Below are 23,288 nucleotides of genomic sequence, written 5' to 3' on the forward strand. Positions count from 1 at the left end.
ACATTTTGGAGATATCTTAATGTGATTATTGCAGCAGTTTGTAAAATACCATGGAACGTACTAATCTTTATTTTCCATCGTTTGTTGAGGATTCAATATGGCTTCTTCCATATATACGTAGTAATTTATGAGGGCACCTGATAATGTCGATATCTGGGTCTAGAAGCAGATGATCCAAACTGCACATCATTCTGATAAAATTAGTTATACAACTAACAAAACTTAGTAAATAGTCATGCGACAACCAAATGCATGTTTGTAAGCACAAACTCACACCAGATAAGAAATTATTGCATCAGTTTATTATACTCACATTGCTGTACACATGGCACCATATGACAAATCAAGTAAAACAAACCTACCACGATACCATGACAACATCACTGTCATTACTATGACAACATCATCATAATGCTATTTTAAATACTTGAAATTCACCAAACTTCATATGTGATCTTTGAACTATAGTATGTATGATATACATGTATGTATCCGTTATAAGTATTGCCATACATTTATAACATATCTGTATAATACATTATAACAATATCACTCTGTATGTACTCAACATTGGACTTTACAATCGATCATTATAAATTTACTACTACCTCAACTAATTAACTACTGACCTTAAGTAAATGATACAACTAAAAAACATCCTGGATAGAGTCAAGGTAAAATGCATGAGAAAAGACTTAAATGGTATGAGTGTTTAACCTACATAGAAAACTTGAATAAATAGAGCCGAGCCCCACATAAGGATTTGGAACATTTTTGCCCACTATTTCTCAACTAAAGATAGTGTGTGTGCTCAGTCATAATAACTATAATCACCATTGTATGTGCAATAGACATAAAATGTAGCAAGATTTAAAATGGAAAACATGGCAGAAACTATCATACATCACTGATACAAGAAGCTTCCATTTAAGTATGTATACCCAGTGTCCCACTTGTGGCCAGTTAACTCTGGTAAATGAAAATACATTACATCTCTTCCTCTGAAGACTTATGTAAATAGGAATTCTAAGTACATGTGAAAAGTAATTATAAAAACAACTATACTACAATAGACATACCCTTCAATCAAACCCAATAAGATGACAAGACTAAAAGATATATTGCTTTTTAATTAACGGTGGGAAAAACTACTACATACACAGAATATACTGGTGAAGCCAAGAGAAATCATCATTGTGTTAAGTACAATATTGTACAAGTTCAATTATGAATTCTATTTAATTAACAGCAAATGAAAATGAAGCAGACGCTACATTAATGTGATATTTCAGTACTGAACCAAGTTGACCCTCAAAATTAAGAAAAAGCATTGATCAAATAATTTGGAAAAACAATCAATGTATAGCACAAACTAAAAAAAGACTTCTCTGAACATTGGATTTTTTGAAAATTAACATTAACAAAATTAGGAAATAGTATTTTTTATCAAAGATGAGTAAAATTATACAGGTACAATGTACATCTGGTTCCAATTGATATACTGCTAACAATATATTAATTATGATCATAATTACAGAATAATTATTCAATACACAGACAAAAATAGAATGTAGCCGAGGGACTACTTTGAATAGGTCCTATATAGGACATGCATACCATGGGCCTCAAACGCAATGGACCCAATAAACAAAAATTGACATAAATGATATGAGAAGATATTGCAGTCAGTTAATCACACAATCTAGCATTATTATAAATATACAAATTAATAATTTAATGTCTGAGAGGAGTGTAACAACAATCCCCTAAATCTGCCTGGGTATTTTACAGAATGGCAAGACCACAGCAATACATAATCAATTACAATTGTTAATAATCAAATTAATAAATTATAAAATCAATCAACATCATGTCCATGTACAGACAAAATAAAAATAATTTTAAAACCGAGCACATAAATTAATTGCTAAGTAATCAAAACAGTTTGTCTCTTCTAATCACTGTCCACAGCGTCCAACCTCTTATCACTGTCCACATCGTCTAACCGTGTATCAATGTATTCTCTCTCTTCATTATCATCAACCATTTCTTGCTCCTGGTGCAACAAAGCTTCTTCGACAGCTATCTCTAGATTTAACATTTTAGTTTCCTCGTCATCTTCTTCTTCCTCTTCTTCCTCCTCCTCCTCCTCATCTTCCACCATGCCGCTCTGCTCAGATACCTCCTGCCCCTCAATTACCTCCTGCTCTCTCGATGCCTCCTGTCCCTCAGACACCACAACATCATTCCAGGTGGCGTCATTGTCAACAACATATTCTGTTTCAACTCTATCTTTTACAGCAGTGTTCTCTTCAATTGTTTCTTCTGTCACATTCTGCTCCATTTCCTGACTGCCCTCTACATCTTCTTCCACGGCAACCACTTCCATTGATGGGACCTTGTTTTTATCTGCCTCAACCTCATTCTTGGCATCCTTCATGTTAAAACTGTCCTCCTTTGATTTTGATCGAAAAGTTAGTTTTTTAACAGCACCAGGATTGATGGACGGGGTTACAGTCCTCGGAGCTGTTTTGAAAACATCATCATCCGCAGTGCATTCTAAAGAAGCACGAGATCTTTTCTCTTTTTTGATCAATCTCTCTTCCTGCTCTGTGCAGTCATGCAAACCAGCACAGTAGTGTAACATTAGTAATGCTAAGGCTTGTAAACGTTCATCGCTTTTCTCCATTCTTGCTGATATACGTTTCTTTTCAAGCAGGTCTGTGGACTGTTTTTCCTCTCTGTATAGGTCAGTTCTGGATTCTGACTCCTGGTCAATTTCCATTTGCAGCTTACTAATCTGGAATGGAAGTCAAAATTTGAATATTTCAGTCGGTAAATGGTTTTAAGTATTTAAAGTTTTTAACAGTCAATACCATACATACGCCCAACTATGCTATAACTCCACACTAGAAGTTTCTACTGTGAAAGAGGACATTTGTTTGCATTTCTATTTTTTCCTCAATCACACTGTTTGCAGTGATACACAGCCAATAGGTGATTTTCCGTACAATTGCGAGATCTCGCGAGATGCATAAAAGACTCGCGTCGAACGTCTGCCGCAAAAAACGAACGATTTGATTTTGAACTAGAATTTCTTTATTTCGTAGCTTACATTGACCGGCCGATCTTCGACAGAGGAATATTGCTTCCGAATACCCTTACTTAATCGAAATTGCCTATCATCAAATGTGGACAGCACATCATTAAGCATGGAAATGTCTCCGAAATACTTTCGCGTTTGTCGAATCCCACGCGATGTTTGACGCCACTACGATGCTATGACCTTTGTTTGTCCTGTTTTTACGTTCGATTTCACGCATAACGCGTGATTCTCGCAGTGAACGGAAAATGGTCTATTGAAAGGTTTCAGTTCTCACCATGGCGTTTAGTTTCTCCTTTCTCTCACCAATGTCAAGATTACTGAACAGTTCTTTTCCCATCTGAAACATAAAGGCACAGAGAGTATGTTAAACATTTAATTATTATTTCTTATAACTTTATGCTACTTAAAAAATCACTGGGAAATTTAACTTGACAAACAGAAACAGTTATGGACATGTTTACTGACTGTGATTTTCAAATTTTAGACAAAATGGCCATCAATTCAACAAATTAGATCAAATCACAAAGCTACATACATACCATAGACTCCGGTCAGTCAAAATGACTATTTTGAACTGTAGGCATTAATCAGCAATTCTGCCGGTAACGGAGAGATAGAATCTAGGTCAGGGGAAGCCCCATGACCTCAAGATTCTTTTACCCCTTACGTCACGAACCCACGTGACCGAGGCCACATGGCAACGCCATAGGTAGCCCTCCATCACTCTGGTTCCTTTCTCTCCGCCTTGAGGACTTAGACCAACGCGACGGAAAGAGTGGGGAGGTTGGGGGGGACCCGGAGTCTGTGGTGGGTATGAACTATGTGAATAGGCGGGTTCGGAGAACCCTCGCCTAAATTCACTGGGTTCAATTACCCACCATAGACTCCGGTCAGTCAAAATGACTATTTTGAACTGTAGGCAGAGTCAGATGAAAGACTGATGAAAGACTTTTCCCCAGTCCGGGATGAAAAACAAAACCCAAAAACCTAAGTTAACACCCCAAAAAGGTGGTGTCTTACCTTGCCTGTGCTGTCCCCGAAGCAAGAAGCCAATGCTGCTGTGGTGACAGCGTTCGGTGTGCCCAAGAAAGCTAGACCCAAGCCGAATCCGGGGGTGATAAGCTTGAAGTAGGACCGAAACAGTTCGCATGAGGGCGTAGGTCGACAGAAGCGAAACCTGGGAGCTTCCAGGAAGTGCTAGTGGAACAGACAATCTGCCCGCAAAAATGCCGAGACTGACTTATCACCTATGCGCAGAGGCCCCTGCGGTTGTTCGGGCTGGGTCAGCAAACAAGGCCTGACCCGCTACGATGGGGCCTAACCTGAAGAGACCCTGCTCAATAGATTGGGTGTCTCTTAGGTAGTAGTTGATGAAGACGTTCTGCGTTCTCCAGAAGTCTGCCCTCAGAATGTGTTTGAGGGGGCACCTGACGCTAGCGCTAGTGAGTTAGCAATCGCACGGACCTCATGTTCTCGTACTTGGTGTCTCTGCAAGGTCTGTGTTGAGGAGGATAGTGTATTATAGACCTCCAGTACAGTCGCAGTAATCCACCTGGAGACGGAAGTCGGGGAAGCCGACTTATCCTGTTTGCCAGGGCCGTAACACAAAAACATGTGTTTGGTTCCCCGTCTAGAAAAACCTGGTACGGTTCTCGTAGCAACTCAGCGCTCGGACCGGGCAGAGAAGCAATTCCTCCTGATCCTCCGGACCGACAATATTTGCCAGCCGGGGGATGACGATCGGTTGAGGATCGTGTCCTGGGATTTGGTTCTTGGCGAGACACCCGATTCGTGTCTTTAGTACAACTTGATCGTCCATAAAAGCGGCACAACCGTCCGCAAAGGACAGTGCGTGCATAGCTCTGACCGGCGCCTACCTGAGGCGAGGGCCAGTAGGAAGACTATTTTCCACGTCAAAAATTTGAGTGGTGCTGATTGGAGAGGCTCAAAGGGCGGTCTGCTTAGAGCAGACAGCACAGCTGACGAGTCCCAGTTGGGCGGCTCCCTTGTATGGGGTCTTGGCGTCTGGAAAGCAGTAAATAGTCTCCTAATAATAGGACAATCGGCTAGTGTTTTTCCCATACATTCTGAGTGGTGGGGGACAAGACCGACCTGTAGCCAACGCTCGTTGCGTAGGACAAACCCACTTCGTCAAACAGGTGGACGAAGGAGCCTGTTACCTGGCCAATAGAGGGATGGTATGAATCAATCTCCCTTCCGCTACACCAATCAGTGTATGCTTGCTGCCTAGAAATGTATGCCGCGTAGATGGAATCCCTGTTCGCCCTGGCCAGGACGTTGGCAGCCCGCTCAGATAAGGCTTTCGTATGTGCCGATCTACTGAGAGCCTTTATGCATGTAAGTGATACCTGCTGGGCTCGTTGATAGTGCGCCATCTGGTTGGGACGGCCGGTCCGGTAAGTCCGGAAGCACTGCTGGCGCTTCAACTAGCATTTCCAACAGAAGTGGAAACTAGGCCTTGCTTGGCCAATTGGGTGCGACCCATGATAATATGCGGGTGTGCACCTGTCGAAGTTTTCTCCGGTGCCCGGTGTACTAGCGGGAAGGGAGGAAAGGCGTACACAACTAAGTGGGTCCACGGGGCTAGCAAAGCGACCCTGGCCCAGGCTCCTGGAGAAAGCAGGAGTGTTACGTAGGTCGGGAGCTTGGCGTTCCAGGGTGCGGCAAAACGGTCCAAACTTGGACCGTCCCACAGCCGAAACAGCCTGGAGGCTACCTACTGGGGTATCAGCCACTCCGTGTTCTGGAGACGGAGCCGCCCTGAAAGGGCATCGCCAGACTGTTCCTCACCCCTGGAAGGTGGTGTGCGGTTAGCTCCACATTGTATTCCAGGCACCAAAGGAGGATTTTGCTCTGCTAGGACTGACAACGATGGGGAATGCATCCCCCCTCCTTCTTGAAGGAGACCACCGCTGCGTTTCCTGTGCGGAGCAGGACTCTGTGGTCTCGAACTACGGGTAGAAAGCGTAGTAGTGCTAAGTACACTGCTCTCAGTTCGAGCCGGTTGATATGGTAGTCCCGAAACTAATGCGGGGGCCATATCCTTGGGCTTATTGGCCCAATAGATGCGCTCCCCAACCCTGGGGGGAGGTATCTGTTACCAGAGCCATACCTGCGGCGAGCGGGCCCAATGGGCTCCCCTGTCTGAGGTTGGCCAGTGCCGACCACCAGGACAGGGCTTCCTTCACTTGGTCCGAGATCGAAACCCGCCTATCTAGTTCCCATAGGAGAGCTCGGCGTTATAACAAGCGTTATACCGGGCGGCTGTGTAGTGCGGCCTGGGGAACCACCCTTCGAACCGAGGTCATCATTTTGATGATCCATATTAGTTCACGGAGGGACACCGAGGGAACACTGACTAGGCATTCGGCTAGGCTGCTTAGCGCTAAGCAATACGCTTGAAATAGCTAAGCCAGGCTTACCTCTGTGTCAAAACTCCATGCCCAGGAACACCAACTGCGTGTTGGGACTTGTCGATTTACTAACGAGCCCAACTGGTGAAGTAAATCCCGTGTTAGCCAGACGCGTTTGGCTATTACCCCTTGCCCGGGTTGTAGGTAACCGGAAGCCTGGGTACGGATTGAGGTGTACCGACATCTGGTGAAGCAGCAGCACTACCTGTTTCATCACTCTGGTGAACACGTAGGGTGCTGTGCCTAACCCGAACGGGGGCACCCGAAATTTGAATACTTGGCCCAGCTGGGCGATTCGAAGGAGATGGCAACTCGCTGGGTGCATCGGTACGTGCAGGTAGGCCCCGCTTAAGTCTAGCGGGGCTAGCCAGTCAAAACGGTGGATGGAGAGAAGAACCATGAATGGTGTCTCCATGTGGAACCGATCGAGGAGCACGCACTGATTCAGTCTACCTAGGTCCAAAACTGGACGCCTGCCACTTGTAGATTCGGTACTATGAACACATTTGGGTAGAAGCCTGGCCTTAGTTCCGGCTGATGTACCCTGTGTATGGCGTCTTACCCCAGCAAACTGCTACTTCCTGTCTGGCAGTGCCCAACAGGGGAGACACTGACGGGGAGAAATGGAGATTTCAGCGGTATCCCGTAAACGGATGTCACCACCTGGGAAGGTCCAGGGGTCGGTCACCCGCCGTCTCCAAACCGGACTACACCGGCGCAATCTGTGTACGACAGGGATATGTGGCCATGTGTTCGGCAGTTGCGAGGGGGGTGCTCCCTTCCCCCATGAGGTGAGTTCCCCAAGGCCTGAAGTAGTCACTAAGTTGTGACCTGGCCATTCACCAAACACGTGCCTGTCTCCCCCGGTTGCAGAGGTGAGCGTCAAACATGCCTCCCCTGCTGCCGGGTAGACGTCCGCCCAGGGAGGGTGAGGAGCCACCACCTGGCTCTTACCTCCCTGGGGGCATGCCACTACCCTCCCCTGCCATGGAAGGGTATAAACGCTTGCCTCCTGGCTGACTCTGGCTAGCGAACGACGCCCTAGGGCGTTGTGTTTTCTGTGCTTGGAGTGCCCTCCGTTTGCCCATGGCAGGACCAACTGGCCAGCGGATTCGATCTGAACCCTCTGGTTCATTGCACTCCGAAGCTCCGAGACTGTACCCACCATTCCTGAACAAAAGAGGGTGGAGGATGTCCAGTCTGCATCACTGAGGTGGGGACGTACCCCGGTTCAGCTTGTCGGCGAAAACACGTGCGACTAAGGCCTCGTCTCGTAGCACGGTAGTGGCCCTGGCCAAGAGAGCCAGACGACACTAGAGGGTGTCGCATGTAGATGTGCGGTGGCCCACCAGTAAAAATGTCGCCTGATCTAGGAGGCTGGTGCGTTCTGCCTCCAAGGTCTCCAAAGTGCTGGTCACGCATAATAATGTGCTCAAGCAACTCTGCCCTTAGGGCTGGATGGGTCGTCTTCAATTGGCAAAGACACCCATGGAACGCGGCTATCCCCCTTTGCCTGGTTTGCCAACTTCGTGGTACCAGGGTCTGGGGAAGGAGCCTTGGAATCCGGTTGGGGGCGTTTTGGTCTCATCCCACGCTATGGGGTCTGATCCCGAAACCACACCGACCGGGTAGTGTTTGGTCCAGTGGGAAGTGTTGCCTAATGTTATCCCCACCCGGGGGTCCTAAGCATTACATCCTCCACGGCTGACCAGCGCCGCCCATCAACACCGTTTGCATGCTCTGCGCCCCACTCCGCACTCAGGCGGACAGGGAGAGACTTGCCAACGGGGTTGCTTTGGATCCTGACGCCTGTGATCCCATAAGCGTTGAAGCAACCTTAGGTGGTCGCTTTAGGTTCAAGGGTGGGGGTATATACATCGTATCACTGGGATCGATGATACTCCGCCTCACCCCAAAAGCGTGGCTCACCGAGTCAAACAGATGGAAGACTCTGACTCCGCCCGGAGAACCGGCTGTATCCGACGCGAGCGAACTGCATCTCCTTTCACTTTAAATATGTGAAAGGGAGCGTGTTCGACTGTGCGTCTCATGACAGGGTCGGTTCTCTCTGGGGACGCCCGTTGGTCGGTAAGAAGTCAAAACCCACAGCGGGGACTGGACACAAGGATAAATTTGTTACCGTTGTACCGTTACCGCGTGACGAACCCTAGCTGGCTGAAAGTAGGGGGGGTCAACGTGTGCCCTGCCCTGCAAGCCCTGCCCCAAGACCGGAGACTTGGCTGCCAGCACCCCGTTGGCATTCAGTGCCTGAGGATCCAGAGAAGGATCAGTGCAATTAGCCTGAGCCTCGGCCACCCCTGAAAATAGTGGGAGACCCGTGCCTGGGAACGGGGGTTCCCCGGAAGAGACATGCTGGAATGCAAACATGCTTTCGTGTCTCTTCCTGCTTGCCCACCAAGGGGACACAGTGGAGACAGCTCGCTCCGACTGCATCTGATCTACCCGGCCCGCCAGGGACGCAATTGCCCCGACAGTCCTTCGACCAAAGCCCTCAACTCGGAGGCAAACCTGGCGCCGTGCGAGGAAGGGCCCACAAAGAGACCCGCAACGGGCCCTATAGGAGGAAAGCCTCCAGGGGCACAGCCTCGCTGCAGCCGGTAAAATCGGGTAAAACACCGCCTGAAAACACAGACTGTGAGGATGCCCTCCGATCAGTGGGGGAGACGGAGAAAAAATATCGGTACCTCCACCGTCGGGCCTCTTACTCGACGCCCCGGTACATGAAGTACCGGTAGCCGAGCGTGAGGACTTCCCACTCATGCAAAACACGCAACTCACTTTAACCAATTTGTTTACCTTGCTGTGACGCGGTCAGTCTCAGCGATTTGATGGCTCTGAAAGAAAAACTCAGGCCTCAGAACTCCAGTGAAAAAAACACGCTTCCACGCAAAAACCCCGAAACCCGCACGTAGCTACGACAAAGTATCTCGGATGCGGGTTCTATGCTGGTAAATTCTGAATATAACCACTGCACGGTCGATTCGAAACACGAGGAGACCGGAAAGAAAACGGCAGCGAGCCCTGGTGCTGTCATTACATCTATATATTGCTAAATAAATTGAAAATAAAAGACGACATGCATACAGTTGTAAAAGGTGCCGCCAACATGTGACTACGTAGTGGCGCCGGGTTTGGTTTCTTTGTTGTGGAAAAGCATAACACACAAAGGGGAAAACGACACGAGGGTAAAAAGACAAGAAAAACTTATCCTACCAGCTAGAATGTCGGATGCCGCGGCTGCGGCGACGACCCACGCTAGAAACCCGAACAGGAAAAAGCAACAAAGCCAGGCAGAGCCGCTCAGAATCATTCCCCGACGAGGCGGAGAGGATTGAAGAGTGATGGACGCTACCTATGGCGTTGCCATGTGGCCTCGGTCACGTGGGTTCGTGACGTAAGGGGTAAAAGAATCTTGAGGTCATGGGGCTTCCCCTGACCTAGATTCTATCTCTCCGTCACCAGCAGAATCGCTGATTAATGCCTACAGTTCAAAATAGTCATTTTGACTGACCGGAGTCTATGGTGGGTAATTGAACGTAGTGAATTGACATAAACATGGATAAAACAATCTTGAATTTCAAAACAAATATGACATGCACCTGTATCCCAATAAGCATAATAATCAAACCAAATTTTATTGAAGTCAACTCGACACGTTTGAGTAGCATATAGCAAATTGTGTTTACAAAAATGGCTGCCAGTCAGCCACTTCTTCTTGCATCATACATGTATGTATTATTTTTGTGTTAGGTTTAAAAATGATTATCCAATCCATGTCCAAGATATGGTTTGGAAGGCCAGATTATCAGTACCTATCTTCCAACTTTGTTCGAACAGTGGCTAATGACAGGGATCAAATGTTGTTCAATGTATTTATCAAATTAAATGTATTCATGCACGACTTGAGATCCAGTTCTGGAATGACAGAAATGCTTTTCATTTTCAACCATTTTTAACTTGGCCATCTTGGATTAGATTGTTGAACAAATATGCGCATCTATGATCAAGAATTGTTTTTGAATGTACATATATGTGACATGATGTATGTGTAAAGTTTGACCATAATCAGCCCAGGCATGTCTGAGATACAGGTGATAACAGATACATACACTTCACATGCAAAGACACACAGAAATTAATCTATAACTCCCTGGTTTTTTTTTTTACTTTGTCTGAATAAGGATGAGGGAAGCTTGATTTGAATTTCCATCTTTCCAACTACTGAGCATACATGCAAGACCAAAAACAGTAATGTATTGTAGGAACAAGTTTTGAAGGCATTCACAACCAAAACTTTTTAATAAAACTGTAAAGAAAATATATGACTACCGAAATTAACGCCAATAATAAAATGGTGTGCAAATCCTTACCTCTTTGGCAGCAGACACAACCAATGCATCAGAATCTCCGGATTTACCACCTTTTGAACCATAGGTTTGTAACAACTGTGACTTCAATGTCCTGGCATTACCAGCTAGACTATCACTATCACTACTCTCATCAGAACCAGTATCTGGTAGAAATGTGCTACCAAGTGGTAAGTGTGACATACGTGGCAGACCTCGTAGCAGTTTAGGTGAAGTCTTGGGGGATGATTGCTTCGGGAGGGCTGGTATGTTGATTCCTTTGGCGGCACTGTCATCTTTGGTGGTTTTATTAGTTTCTGACAAAAGGAGGCTACTGGACCGCCAACGTGCTCCATCTCTGCAGTGATGAGGAAAAAAAGAAAGGTTTCAGTAATCTCAAGACATGCTTGTGTAGATTAAAGTTTATGCTACAGACCCAAGTGCCTATATGCTTATAGCAATGACATTTACTTACTTGGAGCAGTAGGTTTGTGTCTGCGCCTTGTCCACACACTTCTTATGACATATCATGGCACATGCTCTGCACTGAAAAGCATACTTAGTCCAAACCTAAAAGAGAAATTGAACATCATATGCTTATATCAACCTATGTATTAACCCTTTCCCCACCAAAATGTAGGTGCAACATTCTGCAAATTTTTTGTATTTTTCTACACATTGTAATTTGTTTGTTGATTTTTTATCACATGGACATAATTTGCTATTGACTACAGATATTGATCAAAAATGATGCAGGTCTATTATGTTCAACAGCTGCAGACTTTGGCATATGGGAAACCTAAATATAAGGTCAAGGCATCTTTCCATTATTATTATTGTTAAGTGACAATGGTCTGCCAGTATTGGGAAGTGGAATAATTAAAGTTGATTGATAAAATTTGAGTACCTGAAAATGTTTTGCACACATTTCAAGTACGTGCATTATAATAATTGCAACAGCGACAGAATTCACAAGATGCCTGCATTGACAATATCTGAATGTCAGCAAACAGTTTTGTAGCTTTGGTTGTGATTGAGTTTCCAGTATCTTCAAGTCACTGAATCACACATAGGATTCTCTGTTTGGCAATCAAAGATGGACTATTATATTTAATGTGAAGCATTTTCTATTAAGATTAGTCTGAGATGCACACAAGATTCTTGAGTTGTTTCCTGATTATTTCACTCATGCATAACGGTTAGGCTGTGTTTAGTGTGTACCCGAAACAGAATTTGAACAGCAATGCATGAGAGTGGTTATTGTAATGAAGACAACGAAATAACTATAGTCTATCAACAGGGTTATACGTCAGCTCTCGATTAGCATAAGTTCAGATTTGAGTTTTGATGATGTTACGCACAAAAGCAAAGTCTTTCAACTAAGTTTTGCTGACAATGCAACTTTGAACAAATTTTCAAAATAAAAACAATAGGTATTCTTTTATAAATTCATTTTAATTGTAATACATGTGAGACAGAAAACAAAATTTCACTCACTTTTTTTACACACAGATCACAGCGTGTAGGTGAATAGAACTGGGTTCCAATCAGATCATGTCTACCTCGAATCTCAGTACTGTTAGATAAAAATTCATAATAGTACATGTCAATTTCACCAGATTTTTAATGATTCCTAGACAATGGTGTACATCATAAACCAGCAACAGAAGTAAGTCCCACCTTGTACCCTGATGAGAGCCTGATGTCTCTTTCTCTCTCGTCCCATCAGCTGATTTTACTTGGGACGACTTTACAGGACTGGCTGTATGATTGATCGTCTTTTTCACTTTGCCGTCGGTTTCATCAGATCTCTTTTTGATTTCAAAGTCTTCTTTTGCATTTGTTACATTAACACTAGGGTCTGGTGTGTGGTTGAACAGCACAGTAACATCACCGTAACAAAGACATTCTTCAAAGCCACGGTGCACTGCTATTTCTGGATGTAAACCTGCACGCCGACTGTCAAAAACATAAAGAATTTATTGCAAAAAAAAAAAAATTTTAGATTTACTGTCATTTAATTTAAGATAATAAACAACAACAATTGTACAACACATGTATTGTATTGCATGTATCTATCTTATCTACTGCTGTTGTAAATACAATGCAATACAATGATTGAATATTAAGTTGACAGAATTATTTGATGAAGATATGTGTTCTACAATTAAAACAGATTACTTTTCTCCATTGTTTTTAGTCCAACAACATGTGCATTCAATTTTTTTTTGCAAGTCTGCATGCTGATTTTAGTTTTGACAACATTTTGTACATTAGACTAATGATATAAAAGCCAAAAAAATTTAATTAGATTTACTGTCATTTAATTCAACATAATTTAAGATAATACACAACAAAAATACACTAGATGACGAATACCTTGAGCCGGCTTGTCTTTCAGGTGGCTGCAACTGAAATGTCTGCATGTATTCTCCTGAGGCTGTAGTCAAACACTGTATACAAATATTCATCAAAGGTATGCTGACATAGCCTATTAATGTCTCCTGTTCTGGTTTACTCGGAATAAATCCTTTATTCCATACACATATATTGAGGTATTTATCAGAATCATAAATTTCGAAGTTGAATAACTCGTCCCAGCAAGGAACCTATAAATAAACACACAAAATTATGAATCAAAATTCCATAGAAATACCGGTACCTGACAATGTTTAGACTGATATTTTCACAAAAATATTATCCCCCGGTAATAATTTTTAAATTTTGCCATCATAACAGTTCTGCATATACACGAAGTAAGTCCTGCCAAAATGAATGTTTACATATATATTACAGATTTTAATGAAACCAAACAAAAGATGGCCTCCAATCACTGAGGTGACTACGGTAAATTTGATGCAGCTCTGACCGGCAAGTGACTGCTGCAATGGTGGTATCATTCTGTACCTTCAATCATATTTTCACTATGACATAGCAGTTCATAAACAATGCATGTATAGTATGACCTGTATCACACATTTATCACATTCACATCACCCAAGTATCACATTCACATGACACTTGTCATCAATCTAAACTAAGAATCCCATACACTGCTTCAGCCATGATAATTTTCTCATTGCTAAAACAATAAAGAAATGAAATGATCTAGTAGACAATGTTTGTGTTTACCCAGAGTAAGTTTAGATGATCACTGTGGTAGTTAGAATGTATGATGAAAATATGTGAGGGTGATGGGATGGCAAAGAATTATGACCAAAATATGAGTTGGTGATGCAGAAGCAGTAAATGCATAATGTCACAAATAGGTAGTTTGTAGGAATGACAGGTTGCAGGTAAGCAGTACAGTATATTAAGTAAACTACCGATATTATATCAGTAAATTCATAAGGTAACTTCAGCTGACTTTAAGGTAGCTTGCTTTTAAAACTGACATACGTCGAAATTGAACCAAGTAATCTGCCTAAAGATGTCTCATATTGACGACAATGATACTTATTCTAAAAAGAAAACTTTCCAAGAAAGGCAAAAACAGGTGAGAGCCAACTTGGAAGTTACATGTGAATTATGCCCAGACTGTACTTTATGGGTACTTCAAGTATTTCATAATAATAATCACAGAGGGGTACTCAAAAAAATATGGATTATTTCAGTATTGCAACATCGGGGTCGATCCCGAGTAAATAACAGAATAGAAAACGTGAGAACTATGTACGTTCGTCCGCCGTGCACTCTAAAATTAATGCGAGTTTTCTCGTAAAAGCTGGAACCAAACTACTGTACCAATCATGACTTTTATGCAATAAAATACACTTTTTCCATGCATGTTTTAATAAATGTCGTTGACGCCCGGTAAAAACACCCTGGGCCTATACTCGGGGATGCCCTCAACTCGTTAAATGTCCAAAAACAGAGGGGTGGGCTTATACTCGGGGAGGGGCTTATACTCAGGGAAGTACGGTATCAATGATTAATTATATCAATCTTCAATGAAACAGCTCATATATATGTCATACATTACTCCCTCTGAAATAAATAATTATATATTGATACCAAACCCTCGCCTTTGTTACTACTTACCAACAAAGCAGGTACGGTTGATGTTCTCTTGATATCACTTTCAATACTATCGTCAATCTTGCCAGGCATGGGAACAGCACCATCCACGCAGTCGCTGTCTACAGAATCGTTACTTTCCAAGATATCGTCCTTCATGGAATGCGTACTCCCCCGTCTCGTTTTATTCTCTATGTTCTCTTTCACTTGCAGACTAGCAATCTTTTCCGCATTATCTTTCCCAGCATTGCTCAACTTTCTGACAACTTCCTTCCCAGTCTCCAAGACTGATTTCCCTCCTTCTTTACTACCAATATTACCGCCATCTGCCGGTGGTTTTTGAGACTCAGTTCGGGAACTTTTCCCTATATCAGACACTGTTTTTCCATCCTTTACATCTTCCCCCTTCCCGCTTAAAGCCCGAACTCCAACTTCATACGCACTATGTAACTTCCTCCTTAACATCATAGGAGAGGAAGTTGCTTTGCGTTTCATGGCAGCTGTTAAACTTTCTTCACCATCCAAGCTGATGCTGGATGTTGATGCAGTACTCAGTGCATCTATACTTGCACCGCTAGCACTTTTCATCAGTGTTATATTCACATACTCATCATCTTCTTTAGAAACTAGTCGCCTAGCAAAGTCATCCTCTGTTTTCATCATCAGACCTTCCTCAGAGGGTCCCTGACTTGATTCTGATAGATCTTCCACCTGCATACTTAGTAGAGGTCGTTTCACTTTCATCGTTAGTCTTTCAGCAAGAAAGAGAATATAATTAGTGTACAAAATCTGACAAAATGGACAGAAATCAATGACTCTCTTCACACTTAACTTAATAACAACAACCCTGTTCATAGCATTACCACATTATACATATCACCAATGTCTATACCATTTTTTACATCAAGTTTTCAAGCTATAATTCCACCTAACAATTCTCCAGTCATCTTACCTTTCCCCAGCTTGCTTTATCAACCTAGCTGCATTTTTTACTGACGTCACTTTACCACCATCAACTGATATCAAAATGTCACCCTGAGAAAATATAGATAGGAAAATAATCAATATATGTAAAAACTATAAACTAAAATGGACAAACAATTTTCCGGAGCAATATTTTTTTGGATAAAACAGGAGCAAGCATGAACATTAATTCATCCAATATGTAAAAGAATGCATTACCAGTACTTCACGATGCCCTCGTCATATACATTAATAAATATTTTCCAATATATTTTAGGGAAACAGACTCGACTAGCCATATTGTGCTATTTCTGTTTCCCTGCCATAGAATATTGAAAGTTTTATTATTATTATTATTATTATTTATTTATTTTACATATTTTCATAATTTACTTGTATTTATTTACTTTAGTTATTTATTTATTGATTTCCCTGTAATACTTACAATCTATGGCGAATAAATAATGTAATGTTCACTGTGACTTCATGTCTTAGAATTATTCGAATAGTCAGTTAGCAAGGTGTCTGGCAGCTTTGGCATTTGCTTTGTTCTAAACTTGATGGTGCCATTTGACTCATGATGTGTTACACTATTTCATAGAGGTGGCCAACATGAAAATTTTCAAATTTAGTGTACTTATTCAATAACTGTTTTTTATTTCTACATTTTATGTTATTACAGATATAATAATATATATCAAAAGTAACATGTATTCTAATGAACTGAAACCAGGCATATTACCCTCATCTAGTGTTTTAATAAAATGATCCAAACTGTGCACATGTCCAGTTTAGATTGAATTCTTATGCAAAAAAAAAAAAAACAAAAAAAACTTTTCCATCATTAATGAGTTATAAAGCATATCACTAAATTAAGCTTACTTTTTTCAAGTCAGTACGACTAGCAGGTGACTGGGGAGTGATAGTTTCCAAGACAACCAGTTCCTCTAGGTCATCATCAAGTGATGTATCTTGTTTAAACATTGCTCCAATGGCTTGTGAGGGATTGACACGTTGGATTTCCACTTCCACAGTGTCATATGGTATTCCAACCTTCCGACTGACACCCCCACGGTCCTTCCAAGGTAGGGAATCTTTGAACGAGAAAACATACATTTTGTAAAGTCAATCCTTTATAATCAGATATGAAAAACCAAATGACAAATCATAGACAAAGCAGGTAATATTTGAGTGTATCTAATTTGCATATAAAACTTAATTTGCATACTGATTTGCATATATGAGCTGAAAGATCAAAATGCTTTTAGAACTTCATGTCCATTTACAGTAATATCTAGAAACTGGTGCTTAATTGGTATTCATAATTGATTACATAAATTAGTAACAAAACTGTCTATGAATTTTCGAGTTTTGAGCATATACAATCACACAGTTCGTTTACACATTAATACCTACCCACATATAGGCTACAATATATATCAGAGTCTGCAGACAATGCTGGAAGTCTTGTACATTCCACAATATTGACTTGTAATTTACCAACACTGATCTTAACATCATTTACATAGATATCGTCCGACGCATGTGGAGGATCTGGTTTGACGAAAAATGGTTTGTAACGGATCTTGTAATTGGGTAAGGTGTGCTTTTTACGTATTGATCGGCGAATCTGCAATCAAAATATATACAAGTAAAATGATTGTCAATGATACAGATGATACTAGTTATTGAACAGACATGCAATGATTGACAAAATGTACAAACATGTGACCTACTCAACCTGCACACCTACAAAGCTTTTCACTATTTAAGACAGTTCACGCTAAAATCAAATTTTGCACGACTGAGCATGTTACTGCACATATACATGTAACAATGCACTGCATTATGGAGATTACATTTCATTGTATATAATGGAAAACTACCGGTAGTATCACCCTGGAAACTCACTAAATTATATTCAAATTTTTAAACTGAATTCACAGTGCAATTTGCTATTTTCGCTGAAAGGATGGTTCAGTGAAAATAAAATTCAGCAAATAACGGGGGTATACTTTTTTTTATATATTTTACATTCAATTCATAAAAAAATCTGTGAAATTAAAATCTATACAAAATATCCCAAAAGCCTTTTCAGCAAAAATTAATTCCAACTAAAATACAGTATTTTACACAAATAACAATCATAATATCATCAGGCAAAATTTTGAGATATAAATAAATAATCTCATAATATGATTCATGCCTGACATGTCAGACTCTAGCATTTCAAAAAGTTATCCTACGACCTAAATTTATTTGTTTGTATTCTGATGGTATGAACTTATAATAATGATAGTACATGTATGATGAACATGCTATAATCTTCAATTTGCCTTGAACATCCTTAATCAAAGGTGGATAACTTAAGGATTTTTAAGCTGAATCTGGGTCACATGCGCTCTGGAGTTTCGCAGTATTTTATCATAGCGAATAATACTGGGCATGTCTCTACCAAAACATTTATTTCATGATAAATCATATTATATTATTCCTTTCAAGGTGCAATTATTTTAAAATGCTCAAAAAACTATCCACATTGCCTCTTTAAAAATGTTAATCATTTATTCTGTCATGTACCGGTAACTTCAAAATTGCGAGTCCACCCAATAAAGATTTATATTATCTCCATGATGTTAGAGCTCAAAATGTCATCTATTTCAAATTATATATTTGTGAAAGTTTAACAATAAGGCAACAGGAAGTTCATATTAAAGGTAGTGACGATAAATGTATATAGATTTAAAATACAGATTTTACCTGGTTAATAATAAGAGAGCCGAGTTGACTAACCATACGTCCCTCAAACTGAGACTCAACTTCAAAGTCCATCTCTGGTTCCTGTAGTTAGATCATGAAGGAAGAAAGCTTATTTCATATGAAGTTAGTATTGATGGGTAAAAGATGAAAGTTTACTGTTCAATTTTTAAAATAATTACGAAAACCCATACCTCTAAGAATGCAAAGGACCAATGTGTATATGGGTGTCTGGTTAACTGTAATCGTCCATGTCCTTTCAAATATTTCAATACAACACAGACATACACAGCTTTACCGAATACCAAATCAGCATCCACAGCCAATCGAAATCCTCCATTATAAATTACATCTAAACCAATGTCTAATTCCTGTGAATAAAAAGTCCTATCAGTTTTGTACAATATCCTACATGCAGCAAGGGAGCCCCCCCCCCCCTGTAGCTAACATTAATTGATGTTTTGGCTGGGAAACATCCATCAACTATTATTCTAAAACAAACCATCATAGTTTGGCTAAATAAATATTTAGGATTAGCCGAATCAACCAAAAATTGCCCTGCTTAAATCTGGAACATCAATATTCACAATATTCAAATAAATATTCAATAAATTTGAATATTAAAAATAATTATACTCTGGTGACCTTGCCCTTTGTTATATAATATTTATCATAGTTTTTTCAATATAAATATGCATTGTCATAATAGACAATTGAAATGAATATATTAAAATGGAAATCACTACCGGTACTATAAATATTTTTATTTTATTTTGTGTCTTACATTGTATGCAATGTAAGTACATACAAAGTAGGGATATCAAATATTTTGGAACCAAGAACCAAAGAAAAAGCAAGAGCAAGTATTAATTAAGACATTTTCAAACTGAATGTAAATAATATATTTTGCATGAGAATAAAAAAAAAACACAGGGCAATTGAAGGCAAAAGCTTTGATGGCCAACCAGTTTGCACTGATCATGGAGGTATAAACAGTTTATAAATCCATGCACTGATCAAAATACAGATATTCCCAATAACATTAATTATTCTTATACACTAAGGCAATTTTAACACCCTCTTTTAACGTTAGGTTTTTCCAGTTCTATCAAATCAAGTATTCAATATCATACACAGTTGAAATGACATGAAAACTTACATCAGGTACTTGGGTCATGTCAGACGGCTTGGCTTTCAGCAGTGTAGCATTCTTGAATATTGGTAATGTTGGTCCCAAAGAGTAGTCACGAACCTGAGAAAATATTTATTAAATGAATTGTGTTCCATATCTTACTGTGCACACTTGTGTACCGTATTTTCTCTATTAGTAACGTATATGCTTAGGGACAATCTCATATTCAAACAAGAGGTTTGTACCTGGAGTAACCCGGTCTGCCCTAAACCACCTGAATAAAACCCAACCCCAGTTTCAATGTCTAGACAACAGACAGTGAGTCCCAAGATGCCTGCATGAATTTGCCAAAAAACAGCGATATGAACCATTCTCATCATGCAGTACCCCCCGGTATTCTGAATTTCATTCATTATAACAAACACTGTGGCATGGTCAACATGGCTGCTGTAGTCAAATTAGAAGTACATACCAGTATTGTAATAATCACAAAACAACAGAGAGGAAATCTGGGATACAAAAAAGACTGTGATAATTACTATTAATACGTGTATCATGGGTTCACCACGTATATAGAAGTAGATATGCAAATTACCAAATAATGACTTTATTTAGCTACTTTGTCTGGGGAAGAACACTGACGATGTACCTTGCACATTGTCAACGATGATGTTGCACATTTACTGAGCAGCTACAGATAGTGCTTGGCTTTTTTAAATAAAATACAATCTTCACTGCAATGTGCATTTCACATTGACTATATGATGAGTCAAATGATTGCCATCAAATCAAAGGGCTGTAACTAGTATTTTAGATGCTGTCATTATTTTGGTACCCAATCATATAGCATGGGACTGTTGAGCGTTTTTAATTAATGCTGCAACTTACAGTGATTGCTTCCATAACACGACCAACTGTCTTGGATTGTAGGAGTTCATCAAACTCTACATTCATCTTCTTAACCACCCATCGACGCACACGATCGGTGTCTTTTAATTCACGAAATATGAATGCCAACACAACATTCAAACAAACCAAAGGTTCTTTCTTCGCAACAATGTCTTGATAACTTCCCAAATCCTGACAAGATAAAAATATAAATAATGTGGCATGTGACGACAACACTGTTGAAAATGTTGATCATGATTGTCAGTTTTATTCATTACAAGCTCTGCACAGTTGTAAATTACATGTACTATAGTACTTTTTACATGACATCAATGTTACAGTCGTTACCTATTTACCTACATGTATGTTACTAATATGAGACGTGTTTAGGCAGATTTTGATGGACAATTTATATGTATAAGGGTTTTGAAAGCAAGCTTTTAATCAGCTAAATGTTAAGTTAGGGCAGTACTTGGACAGTACTGTTGTATAGGCTTGAACTTCTAAAAGCACCCAATTTCAATGCTAAAATATATTAAATGGATTAGAACTAAATTGAAATTGTGAAGGAAAGATTTGATTCTCATGCCATCAAGGCATTCAGGTGAGACAGCTATGCAATCAACTTGATAGCATCCATGAATCATGTACTGGTAGTACATAATAACAACATAGACCATTACAATATGGTAACATCAACATATGTAGTAGTTTGGATTTAAATATTGACTATTGCTCATTAATCCTATGCTTCTCAGCAGCAGCTGATAATTTCAGTAATTCAGTTTTTTGTGGCTTTCTAAATCCTCCAGGTTAAGTTCAAGTTGTTTAGTAAACGTAAATCAAAATCGTATTGTTGATAGTCAAATTACCATAACAATAGACATAATAGAGGTAATTGAATAATATATTTGTATGCAAATTATCCACTATTATGAGAATTTTATTCTGGGAATAGGGAATACAGTAAAGTTGATGAAGTTCTTCTATACGAATCAATGCAAATGCAATGGGCTTAAAATGGCTTGTGTGCAAACAGAAATGGTGAGCCATACAGACTCATTTCTCATTGAATCGTACACGTGTATGCAAGTGAATGAATCATTTGTGATGAGCTTATGAATAAATTGAATAGAATCACATGATAATCTTCTGAATGTCACTGTGCTATCTGGACTGGAAAATAAATAAACACATTTCTACACATGCACATCTCTATTCAATGCATTAGAATATAAAACCTCAGCCAATATTTTAATTTATTTACATGGCAGAGTTCTCCCCAGAGCAATGTTGATTAGGAGCCCCCTAAACAATATTGGTGATTCCAAGTTTCGCAAATACTAATTGATTTATTTTCCAGCGAACACTGCGTGGAATATTTTTATGGGGTCATTGAATTTTATCCAGGCATGACATTTGTTCATGGAGATTTACCCCATGTTACATTCAAATCAGCAGAATAATTTTTTCTCAATCATGGCTAAATTAGTTGTTCATAAATTTTGAGTATTGCAAGTACAAGTTGTATCGTTTTTACAGTTTTGCACCAAATGTATAATTGATATGTAAAACATTTTCAAAGGCCACAGACTATTAAGTATTGTAGAATTCTAATACAAGGCATTTTGAAATTTATCTGAAATTTAATGGTTTACATGTATAACTGTTATTGAAGTTATTTATGTTTAAATAAAATTTGTGTAGTTCTGGGCCTATAGTGCGAAATAAATATTTATTATTATTATTAATAATTTTATTATAATAGATGCCATCTAAAAAATTAGATTTCCACTTGGTACTACATGTATTACTACAAAAAACAAGTACTAGGCTATTGCAGGGCTCATCACAATTATTTTTTTAGTGCAGCATCTGATTATAAATCAACTCGTATGCAAATTGGATAAACACATTTTACATATCGGATTAGTATTAATTTTATCTGCACCTTGCCCAATTAATCATAAATAATGTACCATTGAAACCACTCTAATTTTGTAGTACTCTATCAAGTACATCGTGGAGCTAAATCTTTTTTTAGCTCCATGATCACGCCATATGACCTCCATGGTTACACACACACCTGTTTTTGCATCCTGGCTCTTTCATACTGAGGCTTTTTGGACGGACCGATGACAGGCTGGTTTCTCATGTATGAATAGAACAGCACGATCTGTAAAACGATTGTGCACAGCCCTCCAATCACCATGGATAAAATAATTATTAGCAACATGGTGTATCGAGAAATAGTACAGTTCAATAGTTCGATGAATTTCGACACCAAACGTAAATGGCATGCGAGCTATATGTACTGTCCTCGCGATTCACTGGATATCAACGTGAGCATATTGTCTGTTTAAAAAGTGACGATGAGTTCCTTTGAATAGAAACATGTAAACAATCCAGACTGCCTATAACGCTACAAAATTTGATCATGGTCATCAATCAATAAAGATATATCCGCACAACAATTAAGTACATATGGGAAGACCATTATTTTTCCATCGCCTCAAAATACAAGGAGATAGTCTCTCGATAGATCATGGAGAATTCCCGAGGAGTCGAGGAGATTTCAATTTCATGGAGGTCGCCATTTTGGTTTGATGAAATCTCGCGCGATA

The 23,288-nt window shown here is 40.1% G+C and overlaps 1 protein-coding gene across 1 annotated transcript; it reads right to left on the reverse strand.

Annotated features, from left to right (window-relative positions):
• Positions 1-287: 287 nt before the first annotated feature.
• Positions 288-23,278, reverse strand: LOC102803344 (PDZ domain-containing protein 8-like). The gene is made up of 16 exons (XM_085497991.1): positions 22,751-23,278; positions 20,665-20,856; positions 19,804-19,896; positions 18,839-19,015; positions 18,648-18,728; positions 17,304-17,517; positions 16,770-16,981; positions 15,877-15,959; positions 14,949-15,675; positions 13,287-13,516; positions 12,588-12,866; positions 12,405-12,483; positions 11,383-11,477; positions 10,932-11,265; positions 3,381-3,443; positions 288-2,800 (listed from the first exon to the last, which is right to left on the reverse strand). Exons 1-16 carry the CDS (start codon positions 22,898-22,900, stop codon positions 1,955-1,957), a joined length of 3,855 nt encoding a protein of 1,284 aa, XP_085354117.1. The 5' UTR covers positions 22,901-23,278; the 3' UTR covers positions 288-1,954.
• Positions 23,279-23,288: the final 10 nt, after the last annotated feature.

Source organism: Saccoglossus kowalevskii, chromosome 4 (genome assembly GCF_978046115.1).
Source record: "Saccoglossus kowalevskii chromosome 4, keSacKowa6.1, whole genome shotgun sequence".
Lineage (NCBI taxonomy): Eukaryota > Metazoa > Hemichordata > Enteropneusta > Harrimaniidae > Saccoglossus > Saccoglossus kowalevskii.